General features: G+C 54.8%; 4 protein-coding genes across 4 annotated transcripts in view; all 4 read left to right on the top strand.

Annotated features, from left to right (window-relative positions):
• The window catches only part of TCHH (trichohyalin), a 13477-nt gene extending 4073 nt beyond the window's left edge, over window positions 1-9404 (top strand). Inside the window, exons 3-5 of the mRNA XM_057388047.1 lie at window positions 7-1326; window positions 3294-5265; window positions 5310-9404. Of these exons, the coding sequence (XP_057244030.1) occupies window positions 7-1326; window positions 3294-5265; window positions 5310-8758 (6741 nt within the window). The 3' untranslated portion in view covers window positions 8759-9404. The remainder of the gene's footprint in view (window positions 1-6; window positions 1327-3293; window positions 5266-5309) is intronic.
• Window positions 9405-10136: 732 nt separating this feature from the next.
• Window positions 10137-16784, top strand: LOC130587095 (protein S100-A11-like). The gene is made up of 3 exons (XM_057388049.1): window positions 10137-10236; window positions 15293-15430; window positions 16547-16784. Exons 1-3 carry the CDS (start codon window positions 10234-10236, stop codon window positions 16697-16699), a joined length of 294 nt encoding a protein of 97 aa, XP_057244032.1. The 5' UTR covers window positions 10137-10233; the 3' UTR covers window positions 16700-16784.
• On the top strand, window positions 11244-15190 carry LOC130587092 (protein S100-A11-like). The gene is made up of 4 exons (XM_057388046.1): window positions 11244-11260; window positions 13211-13348; window positions 14462-14574; window positions 15157-15190. Exons 1-4 carry the CDS (start codon window positions 11258-11260, stop codon window positions 15188-15190), a joined length of 288 nt encoding a protein of 95 aa, XP_057244029.1. The 5' UTR covers window positions 11244-11257.
• Window positions 16785-18248: 1464 nt separating the features above from the next.
• The window catches only part of SLAMF1 (signaling lymphocytic activation molecule family member 1), a gene marked incomplete at its 3' end in the record, with an annotated part of 5075 nt that continues 3962 nt past the window's right edge, over window positions 18249-19361 (top strand). Inside the window, exons 1-2 of the mRNA XM_057388048.1 lie at window positions 18249-18318; window positions 19050-19358. Of these exons, the coding sequence (XP_057244031.1) occupies window positions 18267-18318; window positions 19050-19358 (361 nt within the window). The remainder of the gene's footprint in view (window positions 18319-19049; window positions 19359-19361) is intronic.

Raw genomic sequence — 19361 nt, forward strand, 5'->3', positions numbered from 1 at the left:
CGGGAGAGACGGGAAATTCGGGAAATTCGTGAACTGGAAGCCGATGGAAGGAGAGAAAGAGAATCAGTGAGATACGAAAGGGACAGAGAGACCTCGGTGGGTGCAGCAGCTGAAGCCGATGTGAAAATCCGCAGAGAGATCCGGGAACGGGAACCGCGAGAGGAGCTGAGGAGGAGAGAACGACCCCGGGAACGTGAGGAGGAAGCAGAACCGGAGAGAACTTCCCGGGTCAGAGAGAGGGAGGAGATTGTGAGGGAGAGAAGAATCGATCGGGAACGGGAACGGGACCTGGAGGGCTCTGAGCGCCGGAGCCGCCGGACACGGGAACGGGAGGAAGAAGTGACCGCGATCGGGCCGAGAGAGGCCCGGGAGAGACGGGAAATTCGTGACATTGAAGCCGATGGAAGGAGAGAACGAGAATCAGTGAGATACGAAAGGAGAAGAGAGACCTCGGTGGCTGCAGCAGCTGAAGCCGATGTGAAAATCCGCAGAGAAATCCGGGAACGGGAACCGCGAGAGGAGCTGAGGAGGAGGGAACGACCCCGTATTTTTGAAGATGAAGAGAGAGAAATTTCCCGAGAAAGAGACCGGGAAGAGACCGTGAGGGAGAGGAGAATCGATCGGGAACGGGAACGGGAGCTGGAGGGCTCTGAGGGCCGGACACGGGAACGGGAGGAAGAAGTGACCGCGATCAGGCAGAGAGAGGCACGGGAGAGACGGGAGAGGGAAATTCGTGAGATTGAAGATGATGGAAGGAGAGAACGAGAATCAGTGAGGTACGAAAGGAGAAGAGAGACCTCGGTGGCGGCAGCAGCTGAAGCCGATGTGAAAAGCCGCAGAGAAATCCGGGAGCGGGAACCGCGAGAGGAGCTGAGGAGGAGAGAACGACCCCGTGTTTTTGAAGATGAAGAGAGGAGAATTCTCCAGGGCAGAGAGAGGGAAGAGATCGTGAGGGAGAGAAGAATCGATCGGGAACGGGAACGGGACCTGGAGGGCTCCGAGCGCCGGAGGCGGGAACGGGAGGAAGAAGTGACCGCGATTCGGCAGAGAGAGGCCCGGGAGAGACGGGAGCGGGAAATTCGTGACATTGAGGCCGAAGGAAGGAGAGAACGAGATTTTGAAAGGAGAAGAGAGACCTCGGTGGCTGCAGCAGCTGAAGCCGATGTGAAAATTCAGAGAGAGATCCGGGAACGGGAACCACGCGAGGAGCTCAGGAGGAGGGAACGACCCCGGGAACGTGAGGAGGAAGAGAGAGAAATTTTCCGTGGCAGAGAGAGGGAAGAGACCGTGAGGGAGAGAAGAATCGATCGGGAACGGGAGCGGGACCTGGAGGGCTCTGAGCGCCGGAGCCGCCGGACACGGGAACGGGAGGAAGAAGAAGCGACCGCCACTGAGCAGAGCGAGGGGATCACCCTGGAGGTCCTGGAGGAGGAAGAGGAGGAGGATTTGGAGCAGGAGCGCTGCCGGTACCAGACCGTGGACGTGGACACGGCCGATCTGTGCCCCCCGGGCCAGGAGGCGCCGTTCAGCGATCTCCGGGTCCGCTACGTCCCTTCCGAGCCCGATGTCCGGCCCCGGCTCCGCGCTCTGCCCGGCCCCGCTGACCCCCAGACCGTCGCTTACCTGGTGCACGTGGTCCAGAGCGCCGAGGACCCCGAGGCCACCACCTACGAGATCGTTTGTCACCCTCCGGGCCACCAGCGGGGCCAGCTCGGCGCTCCGCGGAAGTGCTCGGTGTCCCCGCGGCCGCAGCGCCCCGAGGCGCCGCCTTCCAAATGCCGGGAAAGCTCCAAAGGTCCGGGTGAGGAATCCGGGAAGGACGCGGCTCCCCGGGATCCGGGCGTGAAGGGCGAGCGGGCAAAATCCAAGGAAATCCAGGAGGAGGAGCGGGATCGCGGGGACGGAACCGGGAGGGAGATCGGGAACGGCCCGAGGGCTGCGGAGCCCCGGGAAGCATCCCGGGATGAGGAGCGGAGAGANGGGAGAGACGGGAAATTCGGGAAATTCGTGAAATTGAGGCCGATGGCAGGAGAGAACGAGATTTACTGAGCTATGAACGCAGAAGAGAGACCTCGGTGGCGGCAGCAGCTGAAGCCGATGTGAAAATCCGCAGAGAAATCCGGGAACGGGAACCGCGGGAGGAGCTGAGCAGGAGAGAACGACCCCGTGTTTTTGAAGAAGAAGAGAGAGAAATTTCCCGGGGCAGAGAGAGGGAAGAGACCGTGAGGGAGAGAAGAATCGATCGGGAACGGGAACTGGAGAGCTCTGAGCGCCGGAGGCGGGAACGGGAGGAGGAAGTGACCGCGATCGGGCAGAGAGAGGCACGGGAGAGACGGGAGCGGGAAATTCGTGAACTCGAAGCCGATGGAAGGAGAGAACGAGAAACAGAGAGATACGAACGCAGAAGAGAGACCTCGGTGGCTGCAGCAGCTGAAGCCGATGTGAAAATCCGCAGAGAGATCCGGGAACGGGAGCCGCGAGAGGAGCTGAGGAGGAGAGAACGACCCCGGGAACGGGAGGAGGAAGAGACAGGAATTTCCCGAGTCAGAGAGAGGGAGGAGATTGTGAGGGAGAGGAGAATCGATCGGGAACGGGAGCTGGAGGGCTCCGAGCGCCGGAGGCGGGAACGGGAGGAAGAAGTGACCGCGATCGGGCAGAGAGAGGCCCGGGAGAGACGGGAAATTCGGGAAATTCGTGAACTCGAAGAAGATGGAAGGAGAGAACGAGAATCAGTGAGGTACGAAAGGGACAGAGAGACCTCGGTGGCTGCAGCAGCAGAAGCCGATGTGAAAATCCGCAGAGAGATCCGGGAACGGGAACCGCGAGAGGAGCTGAGGAGGACGGAACGACCCCGGGAACGTGAGGAGGAAGAGACAGGAATTTCCCGGGAAAGAGACCGGGAGGAGATTGTGAGGGAGAGGAGAATCGATCGGGAACGGGAACGGGATCGGGAGGGCTCTGAGCGCCGGAGCCGCCGGACACGGGAACGGGAGGAAGAAGAGGCCGCCATCAACCGGAGAGAGGCACGGGAGAGACGGGAAATTCAGGAAATTCGTGAAAGGGAAGCCGAGGGAAGGAGAGAACGAGATTATGAGAGGACACGGGAGACCTCGGTGGCTGCAGCAGCTGAAGCCGATGTGAAAATTCAGAGAGAGATTCGGGAACGGGAACCGCGAGAGGAGCTGAGGAGGAGAGAACGATCCCGTGTTTTTGAAGATGAAGAAAGGAGGATTCTCCAGGGCACAGAGAGGGAAGAGACCGTGAGGGAGAGAAGAATCGATCGGGAGCTGGACCTGGAGGGCTCTGAGCGCCGGACACGGGAACGGGAGGAAGAAGTGACCGCGATCGGGCAGAGAGAGGCGCGGGAGAGACGGGAAATTCGGGAAATTCGTGAACTCGAAGCCGATGGAAGGAGAGAACGAGATTTACTGAGCTATGAAAGGAGAAGAGAGACCTCGGTGGCTGCAGCAGCTGAAGCCGATGTGAAAATCCGCCGAGAGATCCGGGAACGGGAACCGCGAGAGGAGCTGAGGAGGAGAGAACGGGAACGGGAGCGGGAGGAGGAAGAGAGAGAAATTTCCCGGGAAAGAGACCGGGAAGAGACCGTGAGGGAGAGGAGAATCGATCGGGAACGGGAGCGGGACCTGGAGGGCTCTGAGCGCCGGAGGCGGGAGCTGGAGGAAGAAGTGACCGCGATCGGGCAGAGAGAGGCACGGGAGAGACGGGAGAGGGAAATTCGTGAGATTGAAGATGATGGGAGAAGAGAATCAGTGAGGTACGAAAGGGACAGAGAGACCTCGGTGGCTGCAGCAGCTGAAGCCGATGTGAAAATCCGCAGAGAGATCCGGGAACGGGAACCGCGAGAGGAGCTGAGGAGGAGAGAACGACCCCGTGTTTTTGAAGATGAAGAGAGGAGAATTCTCCAGGGCAGAGAGAGGGAAGAGACCGTGAGGGAGAGAAGAATCGATCGGGAACGGGAACGGGAGGGCTCTGAGCGCCGGAGGCGGGAACGGGAGGAAGAAGTGACCGCGATCGGGCAGAGAGAGGCACGGGAGAGACGGGAGAGGGAAAATCGGCAAATTGAGGCCGATGGAAGGAGAGAACGAGAAACAGAGAGATACGAAAGGGACAGAGAGATCTCAGTGGCGGCAGCAGCTGAAGCCGATGTGAAAATCCGCAGAGAGATCCGAGAACGGGAACCGCGAGAGGAGCTGAGGAGGAGAGAACGACCCCGTGTTTTTGAAGATGAAGAAAGGAGGATAATCCAGGGTAGAGAGAGGGAAGAGACCCTGAGGGAGAGGGGAATAGATCGGGAACGGGAGTTGGAGGGCTCTGAGCGCCGGACACGGGAACGGGAGGAAGAAGTGACCGCGATCGGGCAGAGAGAGGCACGGGAGAGACGGGAAATTCGGGAAATTCGTGAAATTGAGGCCGATGGCAGGAGAGAACGAGATTTCCTGAGCTATGAACGCAGAAGAGAGACCTCGGTGGCTGCAGCTGAAGCCGATGTGAAAATCCGCCGAGAGATCCGGGAACGGGAACCGCGAGAGGAACTGAGGAGGAGAGAACGACCCCGTGTTTTTGAAGATGAAGAGAGAGAAATTTCCCGGGAAAGAGACCGGGAGGAGATTGTGAGGGAGAGAAGGATCGATCTGGAACGGGAACGGGAGGGCTCCGAGCGCCGGAGCCGCCGGACACGGGAACGGGAGGAAGAAGAAGCGACCGCCACTGAGCAGAGCGAGGGGATCACCCTGGAGGTCCTGGAGGAGGAAGAGGAGGAGGATTTGGAGCAGGAGCGCTGCCGGTACCAGACCGTGGACGTGGACACGGCCGATCTGTGCCCCCCGGGCCAGGAGGCGCCGTTCAGCGATCTCCGGGTCCGCTACGTCCCTTCCGAGCCCGATGTCCGGCCCCGGCTCCGCGCTCTGCCCGGCCCCGCTGACCCCCAGACCGTCGCTTACCTGGTGCACGTGGTCCAGAGCGCCGAGGACCCCGAGGCCACCACCTACGAGATCGTTTGTCACCCTCCGGGCCACCAGCGGGGCCAGCTCGGCGCTCCGCGGAAGTGCTCGGTGTCCCCGCGGCCGCAGCGCCCCGAGGCGCCGCCTTCCAAATGCCGGGAAAGCTCCAAAGGTCCGGGTGAGGAATCCGGGAAGGACGCGGCTCCCCGGGATCCGGGCGTGAAGGGCGAGCGGGCAAAATCCAAGGAAATCCAGGAGGAGGAGCGGGATCGCGGGGACGGAACCGGGAGGGAGATCGGGAACGGCCCGAGGGCTGCGGAGCCCCGGGAAGCATCCCGGGATGAGGAGCGGAGAGANCGAGAGAGAGGAGAATCCATCGGGAGAGGGAACGGGAGCTGGAAATCGCGGACAGGGAAAGGGAGGAAACGAGAGAGAGGAGAATCCATCGGGAGCGGGAACGGGAGCTGGAAATCGCGGACAGGGAGAGGGAGATTCGAGAGGAGAGGGAGAGGGAGGAAACGAGAAGAGAAGGGAGAACGGGGGAGAGAAGAATTGATCGAGAGCTGGAGCTGGAGGGCTCTGAGCGCCGGAGGCGGGAACGGGAGGAAGAAGTGACCGCGATCAGGCAGAGAGAGGCCCGGGAGAGACGGGAGCGGGAAATTCGTGAAATTGAAGCCGATGGAAGGAGAGAACGAGCATCAGAGAGATACGAAAGGAGAAGAGAGATCTCGGTGGCTGCAGCAGCTGAAGCCGATGTGAAAATCCGCAGAGAGATCCGGGAGCGGGAACCGCGTGAGGAGCTGAGGAGGAGAGAACGACCCCGTGTTTTTGAAGATGAAGAGAGAGCAATTTCCCGAGAACGAGACCGGGAGGAGATTGTGAGGGAGAGAAGGATCGATCGGGAACGGGAGCGGGACCTGGAGGGCTCTGAGCGCCGGAGCCGCCGGACACGGGAACGGGAGGAAGAAGAGGCCGCCATCAACCAGAGAGAGGCGCGGGAGAGACGGGAAATTCAGGAAATTCGGGAACTCGAAGCCGATGGAAGGAGAGAAAAAGAATCAGTGAGATACGAAAGGGACAGAGAGACCTCGGTGGCTGCAGCAGCTGAAGCCGATGTGAAAATCCGCAGAGAAATCCGGGAACGGGAACCGCGAGAGGAGCTGAGGAGGAGAGAACGACCCCGTGTTTTTGAAAATGAAGAGAGAAGAATTCTCCAGGGCAGAGAGAGGGAAGAGACCGTGAGAGAGAGAAGGATCGATCGGGAACGGGAGCTGGAGGGCTCTGAGCGCCGGAGCCGCCGGACACGGGAGCTGGAGGAAGAAGAGGCCGCCATCCGGCAGAGAGAGGCGCGGGAGAGACGGGAAATTCAGGAAATTCGGGAACTCGAAGCCGATGGAAGGAGAGAACGAGATTTACTGAGCTATGAAAGGAGAAGAGAGACCTCGGTGGCTGCAGCAGCTGAAGCCGATGTGAAAATCCGCCGAGAGATCCGGGAACGGGAACCGCGAGAGGAGCTGAGGAGGAGAGAACGGGAACGGGAGCGGGAGGAGGAAGAGAGAGAAATTTCCCGGGAAAGAGACCGGGAAGAGACCGTGAGGGAGAGGAGAATCGATCGGGAACGGGAGCGGGACCTGGAGGGCTCTGAGCGCCGGAGGCGGGAGCTGGAGGAAGAAGTGACCGCGATCGGGCAGAGAGAGGCACGGGAGAGACGGGAGAGGGAAATTCGTGAGATTGAAGATGATGGGAGAAGAGAATCAGTGAGGTACGAAAGGGACAGAGAGACCTCGGTGGCTGCAGCAGCTGAAGCCGATGTGAAAATCCGCAGAGAGATCCGGGAACGGGAACCGCGAGAGGAGCTGAGGAGGAGAGAACGACCCCGTGTTTTTGAAGATGAAGAGAGGAGAATTCTCCAGGGCAGAGAGAGGGAAGAGACCGTGAGGGAGAGAAGAATCGATCGGGAACGGGAACGGGAGGGCTCTGAGCGCCGGAGGCGGGAACGGGAGGAAGAAGTGACCGCGATCGGGCAGAGAGAGGCACGGGAGAGACGGGAGAGGGAAAATCGGCAAATTGAGGCCGATGGAAGGAGAGAACGAGAAACAGAGAGATACGAAAGGGACAGAGAGATCTCAGTGGCGGCAGCAGCTGAAGCCGATGTGAAAATCCGCAGAGAGATCCGAGAACGGGAACCGCGAGAGGAGCTGAGGAGGAGAGAACGACCCCGTGTTTTTGAAGATGAAGAAAGGAGGATAATCCAGGGTAGAGAGAGGGAAGAGACCCTGAGGGAGAGGGGAATAGATCGGGAACGGGAGTTGGAGGGCTCTGAGCGCCGGACACGGGAACGGGAGGAAGAAGTGACCGCGATCGGGCAGAGAGAGGCACGGGAGAGACGGGAAATTCGGGAAATTCGTGAAATTGAGGCCGATGGCAGGAGAGAACGAGATTTCCTGAGCTATGAACGCAGAAGAGAGACCTCGGTGGCTGCAGCTGAAGCCGATGTGAAAATCCGCCGAGAGATCCGGGAACGGGAACCGCGAGAGGAACTGAGGAGGAGAGAACGACCCCGTGTTTTTGAAGATGAAGAGAGAGAAATTTCCCGGGAAAGAGACCGGGAGGAGATTGTGAGGGAGAGAAGGATCGATCTGGAACGGGAACGGGAGGGCTCCGAGCGCCGGAGCCGCCGGACACGGGAACGGGAGGAAGAAGAAGCGACCGCCACTGAGCAGAGCGAGGGGATCACCCTGGAGGTCCTGGAGGAGGAAGAGGAGGAGGATTTGGAGCAGGAGCGCTGCCGGTACCAGACCGTGGACGTGGACACGGCCGATCTGTGCCCCCCGGGCCAGGAGGCGCCGTTCAGCGATCTCCGGGTCCGCTACGTCCCTTCCGAGCCCGATGTCCGGCCCCGGCTCCGCGCTCTGCCCGGCCCCGCTGACCCCCAGACCGTCGCTTACCTGGTGCACGTGGTCCAGAGCGCCGAGGACCCCGAGGCCACCACCTACGAGATCGTTTGTCACCCTCCGGGCCACCAGCGGGGCCAGCTCGGCGCTCCGCGGAAGTGCTCGGTGTCCCCGCGGCCGCAGCGCCCCGAGGCGCCGCCTTCCAAATGCCGGGAAAGCTCCAAAGGTCCGGGTGAGGAATCCGGGAAGGACGCGGCTCCCCGGGATCCGGGCGTGAAGGGCGAGCGGGCAAAATCCAAGGAAATCCAGGAGGAGGAGCGGGATCGCGGGGACGGAACCGGGAGGGAGATCGGGAACGGCCCGAGGGCTGCGGAGCCCCGGGAAGCATCCCGGGATGAGGAGCGGAGAGATCTCGGAGAGAACCGGGAATCCCGGGAATCTCGGGAATCCCGGGATGCGGAGCGGAGAGATCGCGGAGAGAACCGGGAATCCCGGGAATCTCGGGAATCTCGGGAATCCCGGGATGCGGAGCGGAGAGATCCTGGAGAGAATCGGGAATCTCGGGAATCTCGGGAATCTCGGGAATCCCGGGATGCGGAGCGGAGAGACACCGGAGAGAATCGGGAATCTCGGGAATCTCGGGAATCCCGGGATGCGGAGCGGAGAGATCCTGGAGAGAACCGGGAATCATCCCGGGATGCGGAGAGGAGAGATCGTGGAGAGAACCGGGAATTCCGGGAATCTCGGGAATCCCGGGAATCTCGGGAATCTCGGGAATCTCGGGAATCCCGGGATGTGGAACGCAGAGACCCCGGAGAAAACCGGGAATCCCGGGATGAGCAGAGCCGGGATCCCACCCGAGACGCCCCGAGCCGCCCCCGGGATGAATCCAAAAAGTCCTAAAAGAATTCCGGGGTGTCCAGGGGGGTTTTGGGGTTTTTTTCCGGGATAAATYCCCGGCAGGAAGGGAGATCCCGCTGAACCCTCCTGCCAGCTGTGTCCCTTCCKTATTTAATCAATTTTCTGCTCTCGTTTAATTAATTTTCTGCTCTAATTGGAGCCTTTTTGCACCCTGGGGTGTCACCGCTCAGCTCCCCCCGGCCCCGGGGCTGGGGATCCTCTGGAAAAAATCAGCATTTGGGGGGCTGAAAATCCTCAAAAAATATCACTTTTGAGGCCTGGAAATATTTTTTAAAAATCACTTAGGGAGTCTGAAAATCCTCCCCAAAAAATCACTTTTAGGGTCTAAAAATCCTAAAAAAAAATCCCTTTGGGGTCTGAAAATCCTAAAAAAAAATCCCAAAATACTTTTGTGGTCCAAAAATCCTCCAAGCTGGGAAAAATCCCGGTTTTTTTTAGGATTTAATCCAGAATTCCAGCTGCAGGCCCGGGGGTCGGAGCAGCCGCAGGGTCCCGGTGGTGGGTGGGGGATTTTTCTCCTTTTTTTTCCTTTTTTTTCCTTTTTTTTCCTTTGTTTTTTTTCCTTTTCCTGGTTCCCCCTGTCTGTATCGCATGGAAAACAGGAATAAATAAACGGTTCATTCCTGCAGCGGCTCCACGTGTCCGTTCCGGGGGTTGGGAGGGGACCTGGATCCCGGCAGGAATTCCAAGAAACTTCCCCAAATCCCAGAAAAAATCCCGACCCCTGTTCCCCGTGAAGATTTTGGGCGTTTTCCTCCTTTTCCTGCTCTGAATTCCAGCGGAAATTCCCAGAAACGTCTCCAAATCCCAGAACTCATCCTGACCCCATTTCACCCCCATTTCCCCTGAAGATTTTGGGGATTTTTCCCCTTTTTCCTGCTCTGAATACCAGCAGGAATTCCCAGAAACTTCCCCAAATCCCACAACTCATCCCGATCCTGTTTCCCCTGAAGATTTTGGGGTTTTTTTTCCCCCTGAATATTTTCGGATTTTTTTTTCCCCTGAAGATTCTGAGGTTTTTTTCCCCCCTGAATATTTTGGGGTTTTTTTCCCCCTGAAGATTTTGAGGTTTTTTTCCTCCCTGAATATTTTAGGATTTTTTTTCCCCTGAATATTTTGGGTTTTTTTTTCCCCCCTGAAAATTTTGGTTTTTTCCCCCCGCGGTTAAACCCAGCACTCTCCCAACGGAACAACCCGGGATTAAACCGGGATAAACGGGATAAAACCGGGATAAAGCGGGACGGGGATGAACAATTTGGCAATAAATCACCCCAAAATCGGGTCCGGGCACATTCCGGACGCTCCGGGCGGGGCTGGRGACGGGAATTGCCCAACGCGGCTGAGTCAGAGCGGGCGGGGCGCGGCCCCGGGGCGGACCCGGATTTCACTTCCCCGAGTTCCGATCCCAAAATTCAGACCCAGCCCGGCCCGGAGCGGAGCTCAATCCTGCCCTAAAAATGGTGAGGGGTTGGGATTGACGGGAATGGGGTGGGGAAGGGGATCCCGAGCGGGGGGAATGGGGAATTTCCTATAAAAAATCCTAAAAGTGGAGAGGGCGGGGTCGGGAATGGGGCCAAGGGAAGGATTTTTCAGGAAGGGGTTTGGGATTGCGGAAAAAGGGTCCCAGGATTTGTGGGGTAGAGAGACGGGAATGGGATGGACAGGAACTTTTCCTATAAAAAATCCTAAAAGTGGAGAGGGCGGGGTCGGGGAATGGGGCAAAGGGAAGGATTTTGTAGGAAGGGGGTTTGGAAATTGGGAAAAAGGGATGGGAAAAGAGCAAAAAGGGTCCCAGGATTTGTGGGGCGAAGAGGTGACTCCGTAGGGACAGGAAGGGAACTTTTCCTATAAAAAAACCCCAAAACCACAGCAGGAAAGGGACAGGGAATGGGGCCAAGGGAAGGATTTTGAAAGGAGGGGTTTGGAAATGGGGAAAAAGGGTCCCAGGATTTGTGGGGTGGAGTGGGACAGGAGTTTTTTCTATAAAAAATCCTAAAAGTGGAGAGGGCGGGGTCGGGGAATGGGGCCAAGGGAAGGATTTTTCAGGAAGGGGTTTGGAAATGGGGGAAAAGGGGAGAAAAAAAGAGCAAAAAGGGTCCCGGGATTAGTGTGAGATTCCATAGGGACGGGAAGGGGATGGGACAGGAATTTTTCCTATAAAAAACCCCAAAACCACAGCAGGAAGGGGACAGGGAATGGGGCCAAGGGAAGGATTTTGCAGGAAGGGGATTTGGGATTGGAGGAAAAGGGGAAGGAAAAGGGTTCCAGGATTTGTGGGGCGGAGAGGGACAGGAACTTTTCCTATAAAAATCCCTAAAAGTGGAGAGGGCGGGGTCGGGGAATGGGGCAAAGGGAAGGATTTTCCAGGAAGGGGGTTTGGGATTGGGGAAAAAGGGGAGGAAAAAGGGCAAAAAGGGTTTTAGGATTTGTGGGAGATTCCATAGGGACGGGACAGGAACTTTTCCNAATCCTGCCCTAAAAATGGTGAGGGGTTGGGATTGACGGGAATGGGGTGGGGAAGGGGGACCCGAGCGGGGGAATGGGGAATTTCCTATAAAAAACCCTAAAAACGGAGAGGGCGGGGTCGGGGAATGGGGCCAAGGGAAGGATTTTGAAAGGAAGGGGTTTGGGATTGCGGGAAAAGGGACGGGAAAACATCAAAAAGGGTCCCAAGATTTGTGGGAGATTCCATAGGGACGGGATGGGGATGGGACAGGAATTTTTCCTATAAAAAGTCCTAAAAAGTGGGAGGGCGGGGTCGGGGAATGGGGCCAAGGGAAGGATTTTGTAGGAAGGGGTTTGGAAATGGGAGAAAAGGGACAAGAAAAGGGTCCCAGGATTTGTGGGAGATTCCATAGGGACGGGATGGGGGTGGGACAGGAATTTTTCCTATTAAAAAAAACCCCAAAACCACAGCAGGAAGGGGACAGGGAACGGGGCCAAGGGAAGGATTTTGAAAGGAGGGGTTTGGGATTGGGGGAAAAAAGGTCCCAGGGTTTGTGGGGCCGAGAGGGACAGGAATTTTTCCTATAAAAAACGCCAAAAGTGGAAAGGGCGGGGTCGGGGAATGGGGCCAAGGGAAGGATTTTGCAGGAAGGGGTTTGGAAATGGGGGAAAAGGGACGGGAAAAGGGTCCCAGGATTTGTGTGAGATTCCATAGGGATGGGATGGGGGTGGGACAGGAATTTTTCCTATTAAAAAAACCCCAAAACCACAGCAGGAAGGGGACAGGAAATGGGGCCAAGGGAAGGATTTTCCACGAAGGGGGTTTGGAATTGGGGAAAAAGGGGAGGAAAAAGGGCAAAAAGGGTCCCAGGATTTGTGGGGTGAAGAGGTGACTCCGTAGGGACAGGAAGGGAACTTTTCCTATAAAAAACCCCAAAAGTGGAGAGGGCGGGGTCGGGAATGGGGCCAAGGGAAGGATTTTGTAGGAAGGGGTTTGGAATTGGGGAAAAAGGGGAGGGAAAAGGGCAAAAAGGGTCCCAGGATTTGTGGGGTGGAGAGGGACGGGACAGGAACTTTTTCTACAAAAAAACCCCATTGGGGAGGCGGATGGGNGGGATTGGCTCCTCCAGCCTTTCCCTAATCCCAAAAATATCGGGATTGGCTCCTCCAGCCTTTCCCTAATCCCAAAAATATCGGGATTGGCTCCTTCAGCCCTTCCCTAATCCCAGAAATATCGGGATTGGCTCCTCCAGACTCTCCCTGCTCCCAAAAACATCGGGATTGGTCCTGGAACACCTGGAATGGGCAGAGGAGAGTTCTAGAACCCATCCCTAGCCAAAAAAAAATTGGGATTGCTCCCGAAAAAATGGGGATTGCTCCTGAAAAAATTGGGATTGCTCCCAAAAAAAAACTCCGGATTACTCTTGAAAGAAACCCAGGATTGCTCCCAAAAAAATTGGGATTGGTCCCAAATAAAACCGGGATTGTTCCTGGCTCAGCTGGGGTGGGGAGGGCGCTCCCCCAGCCCTTCCCTCCCCCCAAAAAACATTGGGATTGCTCTCCAAAAAAAAAACAAACTAATTCCTCCTGAAAATGTTTGGATTACTCCCGAAAAAAAGTCGGGATTACTCCTGAAAAAGAAACCAGGATTGCTCCCTAAAAAAAAATGGGATTGCTCGCGAAAAAATTGGAAATGCTCCAAATAAACCCGGGATTGCTCCCAAAAAACCCGTGATTGCTCCAAATAAAACCGGGATTGCTCCCAAAAAACCCGGGATTGCTCCAAATAAAACTGGAATTTCTCCCAAAAATACCGGGATTGCTCCAAAAAAGATCGGGATTTCTCAAAAAAACCCCGGGATTTCTCCAAATAAAACCGGGATTTCTCCAAATAAACCCGGGATTGCTCCTGGCTCACCCGGGGCGGGAAGGGAGCTCCTCCAGCCCTTTCCTCATCCCAAAATCCCGGTTTTTTTCCCCATTCCGCAGCCCACGGAGACGGAGCGCTGCATCGAGTCGCTGCTGGCCGTGTTCCAGCGCTACGCGGGCAAAGAGGGCGATTCGCTCACCCTGAGCAAACGGGAATTCCTGGATTTCATGAACACCGAGCTGGCCGCTTTCACCAAGGTCGGGAATTCCGGGAAAACCGAGGGATTGGAGCGGGTTCTGTACCGGGAATGGGGATGGGAGAGGGGATTTTTGCTGTTTTTACAGAAGGAATTTGGGGATTTTTTTTCCCCTTTTTGTTGCTCTGAATCCCAGCAGGAATTCCCAGAAGCTTTCCCAAATTTCAGAACTCCTCCCGACCCCAGTTTCCCATTGGATTTGGGTATTTCAGGATTTTCCATCCCAAACCATTCCAGGATTCCCAGTCTCGGTTTTATGGGATTTTTGGGATAAATCCAGCCCGCTGGATTATCCCATGGATTTCCCCATCCCTGGAAATGCCCAATCCCACCTGGGATCCCCCTGGGATAATGGGATTGGGATAATCCTTAAGGTCCCTCCATCCCAAAGAATTCCAGCATTCCCTGGACTGATTTAACAGGATTTTAGGGATTTTTGGGATAAATTCTCCCCTATCCCATGGATTTCCTCATCCCTGGAAATCCCCAATCCCATTGGGATCCCCCTGGCACATCGGGATCGGGATGGTCCCTCCATCCCAAAGATTTCCAGCATTCCCTGGACTGATTTGACATGATTTTAGTGATTTTTGGGATAATTTTTTTCCTATCCCATGGATTTTCCTATCCCTGGAAATCCCCAATCCCATTGGGATCCCCCTGGGATAATGGAATCAGGATAATTCTTAAGGTCCCTCCATCCCAAACCGTTCCAGGATTCCCAGTGTTGGTTTAATGGGATTTTTTTTTATTTTTGGGATAAATTCTACCCTATCCCATGGATTCCCCATACTTGGAAGTGCCCAATCCCATTGGGATCCCCCTGGGATAACGGGATTGGGATGGTCCCTCCATCCCAAAGAATTCCAGCGTTCTCTGGGCTGTTTTAACGGGATATTAGTGATTTTAGGGATAATTTTTTCCCTATCCCATGGATTTCCCCATCCCTGGAAATCCTCAATCCCACTGGAACCCCCCCTGGCACATCGGGATCATCCCTCCCACAATTTGGGATTTCAGATCCTCCTTCCCACCCATCCTGAACCCCCCGATCCCACCCCAGCCATGAAATCCCCGCTCRTTCCGCACCCAAATTCCCGTTTTTTTCCCCCAGAACCAGAAGGACCCGGCGGTGGTGGACAGGATGATGAAGAAATTGGATCTCAACAGCGACGGCNAATGGGCGAAAACGGGGATTTTCTCCAAAAAAAACGGTCCCACGCCAAGGTTGGATCCAGGCCGGGCCGTTCCCGCCCCTCCCCGGGGCATTTTCCAGGAGCCGCTCCCCGTTCCGGGCCCTTCCCGCTGCTCCCGGGCCGCGGGGAGTGAAATCCGCGGAAAAATGCGGGCGGACGGGTCGGGCAGAGCCGCTCCCTCATCCAAAAAAATATCGGGATTGGCTCCTTCAGCCCTTCCCTAATCCCAAAAATATCGGGATTGGCTCCTCCAGCCTTCCCCAATCCCAAAAATATCGGGATTGGCTCCTCCAGCCTTTCCCTAATCCAAAAAAAAAAAAATTGGGATTGGCTCCTCCAGCCTTCCCTGTCCCCAAAAAATCGGGATTGGCTCCTCCAGCATTTCCCTAATCCCAAAAAATATCGGGATTGGCTCCTCCAGACTCTCATGTTCCCAAAAAATCGGGATTGGCTCCTCCAGCCTTTCCCTCATCCCAAAAAAAATCGGGATTGGTCCTGGAACACCTGGAATGGGTACAGGAGGCTCCTGCAGCCTTTCCCCGCTCTGAAAAAATCGGGATTGCTTCCAAAAACTTGTGATTGCTCCCGAAAAAAATTGGCATTGCTCCCAAAGAAGTTTGGATTGCTCCCAAAAAGATTGGGATTAGTCCTGAAAAAATGTGAGATTGTTCCTGGCACAACCGGGGCGGGAAGGGAGCTCCCCCAGCCCTTTCCTCATCCCAAAATCCCCTTTTTTTCCCATTCCACAGCCCACGGAGACGGAGCGCTGCATCGAGTCGCTGCTGGCGGTGTTCCAGCGCTACGCGGGCAAAGAGGGAGATTCGCTCACCCTGAGCAAACGGGAATTCCTGGATTTCATGAACACCGAGCTGGCCGCTTTCACCAAGGTCGGGAATTCCGGGAAAAACGAGGGATTCCAGAGGGTTCCGTACCGGGAATGGGGATGGGAGAGGGGATTTTTGCTGTTTTTACAGAAGGAATTTGGGGATTTTTTTCCCCTTTTTGTTGCTCTGAATCCCGGCACGAATTCCCAAAGAAAATGGAAACTTTCCCAAATCCCAGAACTCATCCCAACCCCTGTTCTCCTGAAGATATTTGGGATTTTTCCCCCTCTTTCCTGCTCTGAATTCCAGCAGGAATTCACAGAAACTTCCCCAAATCCCAGAACTCATCCTGACCCCATTTCACCTCCGTTTCCCCCAAAGATTTTGGGGATTTTCCCCTTTTTCTGCCCTGAATCCCGGTAGGAATTCCCAGTAATTGTCCCGAATCCCAGAATTTGTCCCAACCCCTGTTCTCCTGAAGATTTTTGGGATTTTTCCCCCTTTTTCCTGCTCTGAATCCCAGCAGGAATTCCCAAAAACTTCCCCAAATCCCAGAATTCATCCCGACCCCCGTTTCCCGTTGGATTTGGGTATTTCAGGATTTTCCATCCCAAACCATTCCAGGATTCCCTGGGCTGTTTTAATGGGATTTTTGGGATAAATTCTCCTCTTTCCCAGGTTATCCCACGGATTCCCCATCCCTGAAAATCCCAAATCCCATTGGAATCCCCCCGGCACATCGGGATCGGGATGGTCCCTCCATCCCAAACCATTCCAGGATTCCGAGTTCTAATTTAATGGGATTTTAGAGATTTTTGGGATTTCTTTTTCCCTATCCCATGGATACCCGATCCCTGAAAATCCCCAATCCCATTGGAACCCCTCTGGCACAGCAGGATCGGGATGGTCCCTCCATCCCAAAGAATTCCAGCATTCCCTGGGCTGGTTTAATGGGATTTTAGGGATTTTTGGGATAAATTTTCTCCTATCCCATGGATTCCCCATCCCTGAAAATCCCCAATCCCATTGGAACCCCCCTGGCACATCGGGATTGGGATGGTCCCTCCATCCCAAACCATTCCTGGATTCCCAGTCCAGGTTTAATGGGATTTTTTTTTTTTTTTTTGTATTTTTGGGATAAATTCTCNCCGCACCCAAATTCCCGTTTTTTCCCCCCAGAACCAGAAGGACCCGGCGGTGGTGGACAGGATGATGAAGAAATTGGATCTCAACAGCGACGGCCACTTGGATTTCCAGGAATTCCTCAACCTCATCGGGGGCATCGCCGTGGCCTGCCACAACAGCCTGCTCCTCAAACCCCAAAATCCGTAGGGTCCGGGAGAATCCCAAATTTCCAAATCCCCCGGGACCCAAATCGGAATCCCTCAAATCGGAAAAGCCACGTTTCCCCCATTTTTCCCCTTTTTTTCCCTTTTTTTCCCAATTTTTTCCCCGATTTTTTCCTGATTTTTTCCCCATTTTTCCCCACTTTTTCCCCCCATTTCTCCCCATTTCTCTCAATTTCCCCCCATTTTTCCCTGTTTTTCCCCATTTTTCCCATTTTCCCTCATTTTCCCACATTTTTCCACATTTTTCCCTGTTTTTCCCCCCTTTTTACAGATGAAATAAAAGTTTTTAATTCCAATGTTCGGCGTTTCGCTCCTTAATTCTTCCTGCCCGGTGCCGGCCAAGCCCAGGTGGTGAAAATTGGGATTTTTTTTGGTTTTTTTTGGTTTTTCTGGACAATTTTATGATCAAAATTCTTCCTGGTGGGGCTGAAAGTGAGAACATCCACAGAGAATTCCTGCCGGGAATTGGAGCTTCCAGGTGGGAATTGTGCCTCAAAAATGCCCCCAAAAAATCCCCCAAACCACCCCAAAAAACCTATAAAAAATCAAAAAAAAATCCCAAATATATAAAAAAAAATCAACTTTTCCACCCCAAACACCCATTCCAGAATTTTCCAGGAGGAACTGCCTCCGTTTCCTCATCCACATTCCCCAATCCCATATTTTTTTCCGGAAAAATCTGATTTTTCGGATTTTTCACCTCGTCAGGTGCTTTCTGAGCAAGAAGGAGCCTCACAGGATGTTCCGGGTGGGGTTTTTTGGTGTTTTTTTTTTCGGTGGTTTTGGGTTTTTGGTTTTTTTTCGCAGCGTTTTTTTTTTCTCAGAAATCATTTCCCGGCAGCAAAACCTTTCCGAAAATTCTTCCCGTGGAGAGCGGCGAAATGTGAGTCATTCCCGGGATTCAAATTTGGGGGATTTCCAACCCTGGATGGTGCCAAAGTAGGAATCGGGCGTGGTTTGGATTCTTTGATCCCGAAACTCCTCCCCGACCTCGGGAATTCAAGAATTCCGGCTCGGAAAAACAGGAAAGTCGGCGAAATCTGGAGGAAAAAAAACAAACCAAAATCATCAAATTCTGGAATTCCGGCTCTGAAAATCGGCAAAATCGGTGCAATTTGGAGGGAAAAAAAACAACCCAAAATCTTCGAATTCCTGCTCTGAAAATCGGGAAAAGCAGCGAAATTTGGAGGAAAAAAAAGCCCCAAAATCTTCAAATTCTGGAATTCCTGCTCTGAAAATCGGGAAAAGCAGCGAAATTTGGAGGAAAAAAAAAAGCCCCAAAACCAAGGATTTGGTTTCTCCCGGGTGAGTTTTTTGGGCGTTTTGGATGTTTTTTTCCCGATTTTGGGTTCTTTTTGGGAGGTTTTTCCCCTCCTCCTCCTCGCTGGGGATCCCAAACTGGGATATTCCCGGGAAATTTGGGGTTTTCCTGGGAAATTTGGGATTTTCTGGGTGACGGAGCAGCTTTTGGGGTGTCCCAAAAGGAGAATCCCCCCACGTCCTTTTCCGAGATCGGTTGAAAANGTCCCCATTTTCTCCGTGATCCCGGGATGGGCTCCGGCCCCTGGCTCCGGCTCCTCCTGGCCCTCGCAGTTTTTTGGGGTACGTTGGTGATTTTCTCTGGATTTTGGGTTTTTTTGAGGAGGTTTTTCCCAATTTGGGGTTTTTTGGGTTTTTTTGTGTGTGTGGTTCTTCCTGGGTTTTTGGGGGTTTTGGGTGGTTTTTTCCCGGATTTTGGGTTCATTTTGGGCGGTTTTCCCCTCAGTTTGGATTTCCTTTGGAATTGCCTCCCTTTCGGATTTGGGGTCTCTTCCTCTGGGTTTGGGGTCTCCCTTTTGAATTTGGGATCTCCCCCTTGGATTTGGGGTCTCCCGCTTTGAATTTCGGGTCTCCTTTTTGTATTTGGGTCTCCCCCTTCGGATTTGGGGTCTCCCCTTTGATTTGGGGTCTCCCCTTTAGATTTGGGGTTTCTCCCCTTCGTATTTGGGGTCTCCCCCTTTGGATTTGGGGTTTCTCCCTTGGATTTGGAGTCTCCCCCTTGGGTTTGGGGTCTCCCCTTCATATTTGGGGTCTCCCTTTGGAATTTGGGGTCTCCTCTTTATGTTTGGGGTCTCTCCCCTTTGGATTTGGGGCCTCCCCTTTGGATTTGAGGTTTTCTCTTTGGATTTGGGGTTTTCCTTTCGAATTTGAGGTCTCCCTTTGGATTTGGGGTCACCGGGGCACATCCAGTGCCATCCCTGCCTCGATCCCATAGGATTCGTCCAGGATCAGGATCGGGATTGGGATTGGGACAACCCCCATGACCCCAAACCCTTCCCCCTCTCCCTCCGCAGGGATCCAAGCCCAGAAAACCATTCTGGGAACTTTGGGAAAGCCGACGATCCTACAAATCCCCCCGGAACTCCAAGAGCGCGCCCGTAGCTCCGGCGAGGCCTCCTGGAAAAAATCCCTGGAGGAGCCCCAAAAGAAGAAATTCCTGCTGAAGCTTTCGGGGCCGAATTTCACCGAGTTCGAGCGGGGCCGGATCCGCTTCCACCRGGAAGATTTTTCCCTGGAAATCCTCAACACGAGCCGGGAGGACGAGCGGCTCTACGAGTTCAGCGTCAGCGCCGGCCCCGAGGAGTCGCTCTGGCAGATCCACCTGC

Source organism: Malurus melanocephalus, unplaced genomic scaffold (genome assembly GCF_030028575.1).
Source record: "Malurus melanocephalus ecotype Western Australia unplaced genomic scaffold, MMel_1.1 scaffold_1520, whole genome shotgun sequence".
NCBI lineage: Eukaryota > Metazoa > Chordata > Aves > Passeriformes > Maluridae > Malurus > Malurus melanocephalus.

Coding starts and splice junctions, on each gene's coding strand:
- LOC130587095 (XM_057388049.1), top strand. Junction 15,431..16,546: donor AGCTGGCCGCTTTCACCAAG/GTCGGGAATTCC, acceptor TTTTCCCCCCAG/AACCAGAAGGACCCGGCGGT.